The sequence below is a fragment of the Orycteropus afer genome, unplaced genomic scaffold, assembly GCF_000298275.1.
Source record: "Orycteropus afer afer isolate SDZICR_OR568_19922 unplaced genomic scaffold, OryAfe1.0 scaffold00152, whole genome shotgun sequence".
Lineage (NCBI taxonomy): Eukaryota > Metazoa > Chordata > Mammalia > Tubulidentata > Orycteropodidae > Orycteropus > Orycteropus afer.
Genome location: NW_006921739.1, coordinates 8,196,516 through 8,207,717, shown reverse-complemented (window position 1 = coordinate 8,207,717; position 11,202 = coordinate 8,196,516). Strand labels below are relative to the sequence as shown.

General features: G+C 38.4%; 1 protein-coding gene across 1 annotated transcript in view; it reads left to right on the top strand.

Annotated features, from left to right (window-relative positions):
* Positions 1-11,202, top strand: part of KYAT3 (kynurenine aminotransferase 3) — a 61,534-nt gene that overhangs the window by 3,945 nt on the left and 46,387 nt on the right. Inside the window, exon 2 of the mRNA XM_042781699.1 lies at positions 8,753-8,839. Within this exon, the coding sequence (XP_042637633.1) occupies positions 8,792-8,839 (48 nt within the window). The 5' untranslated portion in view covers positions 8,753-8,791. The remainder of the gene's footprint in view (positions 1-8,752; positions 8,840-11,202) is intronic.

Genomic DNA, 11,202 nt, shown 5'->3' with positions numbered 1-11,202 from the left:
AGAGATTCAAGCTGGCATGCAGTATATTGGTTGTTGTTTCCAATAAAAGATGAATCCGAGATCTCCAGGCCGAGCGATGAGCCGCTCACTCAAGGAAGTCTGTAGTTCGGAATGCCGTTCTTCCAGATTGTCCTTGGAATATCATTGCAAGCAGGCCACACCCCTAGGGAAACTCCCCTTGGGAAGACTGGCCACTCAGAACTCAGTCATCTGATCCCATCATGGGAACAACCACCCAGAACTGGGGTCCAGCCAAGTTGACACACAGCTCCAACTATCACAAATGGCAATGGAACATTGTTAGGTATAGTGTTGTAAGGCACTCAAGGTGCAACTGGAGAAGAACTGCTTCCTCAAAATAGAGTCAACCATAATGATGTGTATGGAGTAAAGCTTTTGGTACTTTCATTTGTTGATATGGCATGACTCAAAATGAGAGTGCAAATAGCTGCAAACATCTATTAATGATCAAAACATGGAATATACAAAGTATGACTCTAGGAAAATTGGAAGTCATCAAAACTGAAATGGACCACATAAAGATTGATATCCTAGGCATTAGTAAACTGAAATGTATGATATTGACCATTTTTAATCAAACAGGCATATGGTCTCCTAGGCCAGGAATTATAGTTGAAGACAATTTCAAATAGCAATTTCAAGATCTATTCTGAAGTACAACACTATCAGTGATAGAATAATATCCACATGCCTAGAAGGAAGACGAGTTAATACAACTGTTATTCAAATTTGCACACCAACCACTAATACCAAAAGTGAAGATACTGAAGTTTTTCACCAACTTCTGCAATCTGATATTGACCAAACACATAATCAGGATGCATTGATAATTACTGGTGATTGGATTTAAAAGTTAGAAACGAAGAAGGATCGGTAGTTGGAAAGTAGGGCCTTGGTGATAGAAACAATGCCAGAGATCACATGATAGAATTTTGCAAGACCAAAGATTTATTCATTGCAAGTACTTTTTGTCAGTAACATAAATGGTCACTGTATACGTGGACTTAACAGATGGAATACACAGGAATCAAATTGGCTACATCTGTGAAAGAGACAATGGAGAAGCTAAGTAATATTAGTCAGAACAAGGCCAGGAGTCAACAGTGGGACCTTTAATTGTTCATATGCAAATTCAAGTTGAAACTGAAGATAATTAAAACAAGTCCACAAGAGCCAATGAACAGTGTTGAGTAGATCCCATCTGAATTCAGAGCCATCTCAAGAATAGATTTGAATTTTTAAATATGAATGACCAAAGATTAGAGGAATTCTGGGAGGACATCATATATGAAGAAAGCAAAAGGTCATTTAAAAGACAGGAAGGAAAGAAAAGACAAAAGTAGATGTCTGAATAGACTCCAATCTTGTTCTTGAAAGTTGAGTAGCTAAAGCAAATGAAGAAATGATCACGTAAAAGAGCTGAACAGAAGATTTCAAAGGGCGGCTTCAGAAGATAAAGTATTATAATGAAATGTACAAAGACCTGGAGTTAGAAAACCGAAAGGGAAGAACATGTTCAGCATTTCTCAGGCTGAAAGAATTGAAGGAAAAATCCAAACCTTGAGTTGCTGTACAGAAGGATTCTAGCAAAAGCTTGAATGATGTAGGAAGCATTGGTCCATATTTAGCCATTTCAGGATATAGCATATGATCAAGAACTAATGGTACTGAGGAAGAAGTCCAACCTGCACTTAAGACATTGGTGCAAAACAAGATTCCAGTAATTGAAGGAATACCAATTGAGATGTTTCAACACATGGTTGCAATGCTAGAAGTGCTCTCTCATCTATGCCAAGAAATTGAGAAGACAGCTATCTAGACAACTGACTGGAGGAGATTTGTATTTGTGCCTATTCCAAAGAAAAGTAATCCAACAGAATGCAGAAATTATCAAACAATAATATCATTACTATCCCATGGAAGTAAACTTTTGCTGAAGATAATTCAGCAGTACAGCAAGAGGAAACTGCTAAAAATTCAAGACAGATTCAGAAGTAGATGTGGAATGAGGTATAGTGTTGCTGGTGCTACATGGATCTTGGTTGAAACCAGTAAGATGTTTGCTTGTGTTTTACTGACTATGCAAAGGTATTTGGCTGTGTGGATCACAACAAATTATGGATAACATTGTGAGAATGGGAATTACAGAACACTTATTTGTGATCATGAGGAACCTGTACCCAGACCAAGAGGCAGTCATTCCAACAAAACAAGGGCATATTGCTTAGTTTAAAATCAGGAAATGTGTGCATCAGGGTTGTAGCCTTTCACCATATTTATTCACTCTGTATACTGAGCAAATAACCCGAGAAACTAGAATCTATGAAGAACAAGACATCAAAATTGAAGGAAAACCCATTAACAACTTGTGATACACAAGTGACACAACCATGTTTGCTGAAAGTGAAGAGGACTTAAAAATCTACTAAGACTATATAGTCTTCAATATGGATTACACCTCAACAAGAAGAAAACAAGAATCCTTACAACTGGCCTAATGAGCAACATCGTGATGAACAGAGAAAGATTGAAGTTGTCAAGGATTCCTTTTTACCTAGATCAACAGTCAACACCCAGGAAAGTAGCAGTCAGGAAATCAAACAACATATTGCATCGGGCAAATCTGCAAAACACTTCTTGTTAAAGTGTTCAAGAGCAAAGATGTCACTTTAAAGACTAGGGTGTACCTGACCCAACTCATTGTATTTTCAGTCATCTAATATACATGTAAAACCTGGACAATGAATAAGGAAGACTGGAGAAGAATTGATGACTTTTAATTATGGTGTTGGCAAAGAATATTAAAGATACCATAGACTGCCAGAAGAACAAACAAATCCATATTGGAGGAAGCATAGCCAGAATGCTCCTTAGAAGGAAGCATGGCAAGACTTCATCTCCTGTACTTTGGACATGTTATCAGGAAGGACCAGTCCCTGGAGAAGACATCATGCTTGGTAAAGTCCAGGGTCAGCAAAAAAGAGGAAGACTCTCAATGAGATGAATTGGCACAGTGGCTGCAATAATTGGCTCTCACATAACAATGACTGTGGAGATGGTAAAGGATGAGGCAATATTTTGTTCTGTTATACAAAGGGTCACTTTGAGTTGGAACTGACTCAGTGCACCTACATCAACAGTCACTGTGGGAGAGGAGATTTTAAAAAGATAGCTTCTATACTGATTTAGTTATTGGTCTACTAGGGGAGATATATTTGTACTTGGATTAAGAGGACTATTGTATCATAGTCAGCAGTACAGAATGTATTCATTATGATGGTAGTAAGAGGAAGAAGTGTTCAACTGCTAATGTAGGTCTAGAAAGCTACAGAGAGTTGTTTCTTGAACCAGCTCTAAAGATTGAATATTTGCCCTGACCTACAAAGTTCTACTAACTCTTTTCTTCAAACCGTTATAGCACTTCATCTTTTATACCTCTTTTATAAAAAATACCACTTCATACTTTGTGTTTTGTCTATTTTTCTCTACTATGCCAGCCAGTAAACTACTTAAGGAAATATCTTAAGGAAGTAGTCATACTTTATAATACATAATCTCCTTTAATTCTACAAAATAGATTCAAGTTTTATGTCATATTTTGATCCTATTAACCTTTTATTACTTCCTCATCTGCTCTTTGATGAAGTGTCCCAGGATTCAGCCCTTGGCCTTCTTTTCTTTGTTCATTCTTCCTAGGTGATCTCATTCAGTCCCATGGCTTCAGTTACCACCTATGTGGTGATGATGACCAGTTTTCTATCTCTGAACATTTTCCTAAACTCCCCATTTATACACCCTCAGTTTTACGTGACATCAGCACATCAGCACTTGTGGGTCTAATAGATATTTCAAACACTTGAGTCTAGAAAGGAGCTCTGGTGGTATAGTGCTTAAGGCATTTGACTGCTAACCAGAAGGCTGGTGGTTCAAATCCACCAGCCACTCCTCAGAAGGAAGATTGGACAATCCACTTCCGTAGTGATACTGCCTCGGAAACCCAAGGAGGGGTTGCTATGAGTTGGGTCCGACTCAACAGCAGTGAGTTTGGTTTTTTTGTTTTTTATGCGTCTAAAACAGAACTTTTGGGGCAATCTACTTCTGTAGTGATACTGCCTCAGAAACCCAAGGAGGGGTCACTATGAGTTGGGTCTGACTCAATGGCACATAACAACAACAAAAAAACAGAACTGATTTAAAATCTGTTCCCTTGCCACCCCTGTCCCCGCTTCCACCCCCACCCCCAAATCTACTGTTTTCATTTTCTGGTAACAGTGGTATATATACCAAGGTGAGACATTAAGGAAACAAATTGTCTGTGGAAAATTTAAAAAGTGCACAGATGCCCTCAGACCTCATACCTGTGACTGAAACTGCCATCTGAAAAGGGGATGAAGCCACTAGGCTGAATGAACCAGGCTAGCTGCAGGGAGAACCAAAGAGCCCCTGTAAGAGAGCAGAAACAGGCAAACTGCTGTGTGCTGGCCAGTAAGACCAGTCAGGGCTATAACAGTAAAATCTCCTAAGACCTGGGGCAGCAAAAAAAAAAAAAAAACTTCCCATGTTTAGCCATGGTCCAGCAACATTCAAAGGGCTCCACTGTCCTCTGCTGCCATCTATTGAGACCGATAAAAAGATAGTCTCAAAAACTATAAAGTGACACGCTGTTTAAAAATATTGTAGAAACAATTACTATGTATTTATTTTAAAACTTCGAGCCAAAAGGATAACTTTTTCATTTTATGACTGGAGTATGATTATGCTTTTTAAATGGAATAAAACCCCATATTTATTGATGGTATATGAAAAAGGAGCACTGTTGCTAAAAGAGATGAAAAATGACACTGTATTTGTCATTTGGTGTAAACTTGCCTGTGATCCCCAAGATAAAGATGTTGTGGAAACCATTAAAAAAAAAACAAACTAATTTTGGAGAAAAAATTCTAGTTGATTAACATGGAAGGGATATTAATGTCGTATTGAATCAACAGGAGCACAAATCCTAGTGGTCATACAGTGTATTTATTTGCCTTGTTCTAATATTAAAGATTTTGATACACATCATGGAGCCAACTTTTAACTATGGGTAAAAATAAATAAAACCCTTTGTCCTGCTACGGTATCTGCTACTCTAGAAGCCCTTGATAAAGGTGGTATATGTCAACATTAAACAGTACTGTTTCCAGTAAAATTACCCCTGACTTGTCAATTGTATCTCAACTCAAGGAACTATAAGTACCTGATGGGGACACTGCCTCACTTCCCTATAACTGTTACCACTGGCATCTGTGGTGACCCTGATGGCTATGTCTATAAGATTGTTATGAGAGATACTGGCTATGTGAGGCATGGGGCTTCTAACCAAGGTGGATCCTACACACACCACATCAGTCTTGTCTTCTTGCATCTGAGCTGTATCACCTGGGAAGAAGATAGTTTTTGGCTGGCTATTTCACTTGTCACTTATGTGTTGTTACCTTTATGTTGTTATTAGTTGCTGTTGACTCAGCTCTGACTCATGGCAACCTTGTGTATAACAGAATGGAACATTTCCTGGACCTGAGCCATCCTCATGATCATTTTTTAATATGAGTCTATTGTTGGGGCTACTAAGTCAATCCATGTCATTGAAGGATTCTTTTGTTTTCACTGACCCTCTACTTTACCAAACAAGGTGTGCTTTGCTAGCGATTGGTGTTTTCCTGCTAACATGTCCAAATTAAGTGAACTGAAGTCTTGCCTTCCTTGCTTCTAAGGAGCATTTTGGTTGTATTTCTTCTGAGACTGATTTGTTCGTTCTTCGCAAACACCACAGATTGAATGCATCAGTTCTTCTGCCTTCCTTTTTCATTGTCTAGCTTTTGTATGCATATGAATTAATAACTGCTACATAGACTCATCTGAATCTGCCCTGCTGGCAAGCTGTGACAGCTTATAGTCACAGGAATGTTTAATTGAGCCTAAGAAGACCCACTGTGGGTACAGCCCATTCTACATATTTTATTTTGTATTTGTTTATTATCTGTCTCCACACCATTAGACTATACACTCAATAAGAGCAGCAATTTTTGTCTGTTTTGTTTGCTGATACATCCTGAGTTCTAAATCAATTCTTGCCAATGCAGGTATAAATATTTGCCAGATAAACAAATTGTTCCTTCATTCTCATTATCCACGTCTTGTCTCAAATGTTACCTCCTCCAATCTTCTCTGATATCCTTATCTAATATTTTGAAAACATAGTCATGTTCACTTTCTATCACAATGACCTATTTTATTTTCTTTATAACATGTATTACTTTCTGAAATGACCAAACTTACCTACTTGTTTTCTTGCTAATTACAAATGTCCCTCAGTAGGATTTAAGTTCCATGAGAACTTTTTTTTAAATTTTATTGTGATTTGGGTGAAAGTTTACAGAGCAAATGCATCTTCATACAGCAGTTCATATACATTTTGTCTCATGACATTGACAGTAATCTCCCACAGTGCAATAGCTGTCCTCCCACTTCCTCCCCATAAACACCTCTTCCCTGTCTCCTTCCTTCCCATGTACTCCTGTCCCCCAAGCTATCTTCCTATGCATACACAGCCCTTCTGTTCTCCCATGATTGATCTCTCCAAGGAGTTTATCTCTCTAATAAATGTTCAGCTCATATGCCTGTCTTTTGTTTGGCTAAAAGTCACAGGAGTGAGTTCAATTTCAGAGCTGAAGGGCAGATAGGGGCCATAGTCTCAGGGGTTCCACCAGGCTTTATCAGACCACCAAGCCTGCTCCTTTTTTTTTTTTTTTTTTATGATTTTGAGTTTTGTTCCAAATTGTTCTCCTACTCTATCCAGGATCTCCTATATAGTTCCTCCTCTGAGTGCTTGACAGTGGTAGCCAGGCATCATCTAGTTCTTCTGGTCTCATAGTCATATAGGCTGAGGATTGCATGGTGTACCAGTCCCTTGGACTAATTGTTTTCACATGTCTTTGGTTTTCTTCATTCTTCTTCACTCTGGATGAGGGGAGACCTATTGTTGCATCTAGATGGCTGCTTGCAAGCTTTTAAGATCCCAGTTGCTACTTGCCACAGTCAGATGTCACAAAAAAAGCCAAACCAAACTCACTGCTGTCGAGTCAGCTCTGACCCATAGCAACCCCTCCTTGGGTTTCCAAGGCGATATCACTATGGAAGCCCAATCTTCTTTCTGAGGAGCAGCTGGTGGGTTTGAACCACTAGCCTTCTGGTTAGTAGAAACAATGTTTTTGTGTAGTATGTTATGCCAATTGAGCTTGATGTCCTCTGCGACCATGGTCCTGAGCCCACAGGTCCAACTACTTACTCCCTCTGTGTAGCTGGTTGTGGCCAAGAAGTAACTACATCCTTCTCCCTTGTCAGCTATACTATATACCTAGAAATTCTTACACAGCATACAAATACACTTGTAGAAACATTGTCTGCCAAACTATACATGGTCATGGGCACACTCCCCCCTGCATAGACTTACCTGATCATTCAGCTTACCCACCCATCTATCCACCCATAGATCAATGTTTGCCATCACTGACAATGCAGTGTTGTCTGTGCAAAAGGGTGCTTCTTTGTTGTCTGTACCTCTCTATGTCTTCCTCTTCCTCAATGCCACCGTGTTGATCATTCACATGTGGTACATTGTCCTTCTCTTCACCCAAATCGGTACTTGTCTCTACCTGTCTAGCAGTCTCAGAAGGAAGGTTGAGCAATCTACTTCCATAGTGATACTGTCTCGGAAACCCAAGGAGGGGTCGCTATGAGTGAGGTCCAACTCGATGGCAAATAACAACAACAACAACATCTAGCAGTGTTCCCTCCCCTCCCCTTCCAACCCTGGTTGCCAAAAAAAATTTCCTTCCATATATAAACCTTTCCTTGACTTTTTACAATAACGGACTAATACAATATTTGTCCTTCTGTGATTGTCTTAGTTTACTCAGCATAATGTCCTCCAAGTTAATCCATGTTATGTGATATCAATTCTTGATTGAATGTCAGATATAATATTTGCAAAATTGTTAGTGAAAACTTAAGACAAATTGTCACTGGTAAAAACAATTTGATACTTAAGACCATGTTATCATCCTCCAGAGAAGAAGAGAGTGCTCCAGTGTTTTCTATTATGGAGTACTATTTTAAAAGTATTATCCTGAGAGTAAAGATGTTTCTCTTTTCTAAAAAACATTCCAAAACAGAGTGGATGCAGGGAGAGGAATTAGGATGGTATTACGCTTGTGTGATACCCACTGTTTCCCTCCAAGTGCCTCATATTTGAATTTTGTAACTCTTCTTTCCTGCTTCTGCCTTGCTTCTGCCACTGTCTAATACACCACATATAGTCTAGATTTTATTCCCTCGTTGGAAACATGAAGAATTTTTTTATGTTTTTGGCTGGGACATCCCTTTGAGAATGTGATGAGAGCTATGGCCCCTCTCCCCAGAAAAATCTACCTGTGTACATGTAAACTTTTAGTTGCAGTCTCAAGGCCCCACCACAAAACCATCCCTAATAAATCTTGCTAAGAGACCAAGGACTCATTGGACAAGTTTAGCTCCAGAGTCTCATCCACTCAAATTTTAGCTTCATGAAGTTAAGGCCTGCCTTTTCACCACTGCATCTCAACACTTAGAATGGTGCCTTTCACATAGTAGGTACATAATGTTAAATGAATTAATAAATTGATATATGATACCTTATTTGTTTTGACTCCAGGTGATAATAATAGTGCCTTTCTATGACTGCTATGAGCCCATGGTGAGAATGGTTGGAGCAACACCTGTTTTTGTTCCTCTAAGATCTGTAAGTTTGCCAATATAGTTCACTTGCTTTGAGAAGTTTACAAAGTGTCACTTTGTCACTGTTTATGTAGAGAATTTTATTGCATTTTGGGATTTACTGTATATCTCTAGGAGCTCTGGTGGCATAGTACCTAAGACATTTGACTGCTAACCACAAGGCTGGCGGTTCAAACCCACCAGCCACTCCTTGGAAGGAAGATGGGACAATCTACTTCCATAGTGATACTGCCTCGGAAACCCAAGGAGGGGTTGCTATGAGTTGAAATCAACTCGACGGCAGTGAGTTATATATCTCTCCTACAAAAGTAATCCACAACTCGTGAAAGGTAGATTCTATTACTTTGTTATTTGTTTCTAAGTGCCTCTGTTCTGTCAATATCCATATACCAGTACTATGGTTTTGTGGCTGTGTATCTCTCTCCTCCACCAACTTATGGTCAACACCAGCTCAGAAACCTTTAATGACTTACCTTTATTGCACTACTCTTTATTGACTAATAGAGTGCTCAGTAAATGCTGAATTTTGAATGTAATGATTTTCCTCTTATTCTACTACTAACTTTAGGAACATAATAAAATATAATACCATTGTCTTCTTTAAAGTATTATCAAAATAACTAATACAATAAGGTGAATCACACAATCTTCCATTAGCCTTACAGTATCTGACAAGTTAACTATAGCTATACCTGGCCGCACATGTAAACTATTGTTATGTTATATTTGTTGTTAGCTGCCTTCAAGTCAGCTCATGACTCATGTGACCCCATGCACAATGGGATTGAACCATTGTGATTCATAGTGTTTTCATTGGCCAATTTTTTGGAAGTATAATTGCCATTGCTAATGTCAGATGGATCTTGGCTAAAAGTAGAGACTACCAGAAATGTGTTTACCTGTGTTTTATTTGTTTTGCAAAGGCATTTGGCTCTGTGTATCATAACAAGTTATGGATAATATTGTGAAGAATGGAAATTCCAGAACATTTAATTGTGCTAATGAGGAATCTGTACATGGATCATGGGGCAGTTATTCAAATAAAAGAAGGGGATACTGCGTGGATTACTTATTCAGTCTATATGCTGAGCAAATAATCTGAGAATCTAGACTATATGAAGACGAATACAGCATCAGGATCAGAGGAAGGCTAATTAACAATCTGTGATATGCAGATGACACAACTTTGCTTGCTGAAAGTGAAGAGGAAGTACTTACTGATGAAAATTGAAGACTTCAGCCTGTGGTATGGGTTACACCTCAATGTAAACCCACACAACTGGACCAATAAGCAATATCATGATAAATGGAGAAAATACTAAAGTTGTCAGTATTTCATTTTACTTCAATATGCAATCAACACCCATGGAAGCAGCAGTCAAGAAATCAATTTATTGAAACAAGATCTATACTTCACATCATACACAAAAACTAACTCCAGATGGATCAAAGACTTAAATGTTAAACCTAACACTATAAAATTCCTCAAGGAAAAATCAGGGGTAAATTTAGGGGCCCTAATTTATGGCATAAATAGACTGTCAAGCATAACCCAAAGTGCACAAACAGCAGAAAAGAAACTAGATGAATGGGACCTTCTAAAAATTAAAATTTTATGTGCTTCCAAAGACTTCTCCAAAAGAGTAAAAACAGAACCTACAGATTGGGAAAACATACTCAGTAATGACATATCTGACAAGGGACTTACCTCTAAAACTTATAGAAAACTCTAACACCTCAACGACAAAAAGACAAACGATCCAATTCAAAAATGGGCAGAAGGCATGAATAGACACTTCACCAAAGAGGATATTCAGGTGGCCAACAAACACATGAAAAAATGCTCACGTTCATTAGCCATTAGAGATGCAAATCAAAACAATAATCAGATACCATCTTCCCCAGCACTAGTAGCAAAGTTCAACAAGACAGAAAATAACTAATGCTGGCAAGGATGTGGAGAGATTGGAACTCATACACTGCTGATGGGACTGTAAAATGATACAACCACTGTGGAAAGCAGTATGACGATTCCTTAAAAGGTTGGAATTAGAAATACCATTTGACCTGCAATCCCATTACTTTGTATATATCTTAAAGAAGTGAGAGCCAGGACAAGATCAGATATATACACATCCATGTTCATCGCAACACTGTTTACAATAGCAAAAAGATGGAAACAACCTAAGTGTCCATCAGCAGAGGAATGGGTAAGAAAATTATGTACATAGACACAATGGAATACTATGCAACACTAAAGAATAATGTAGAATGTCCAAAACACTGCATAATGTGGATGAACTTAGAGGACATTATGCTGAATGTAATAAGTCAATCACAGAAGGACAAATATTGTATTAGTTCATT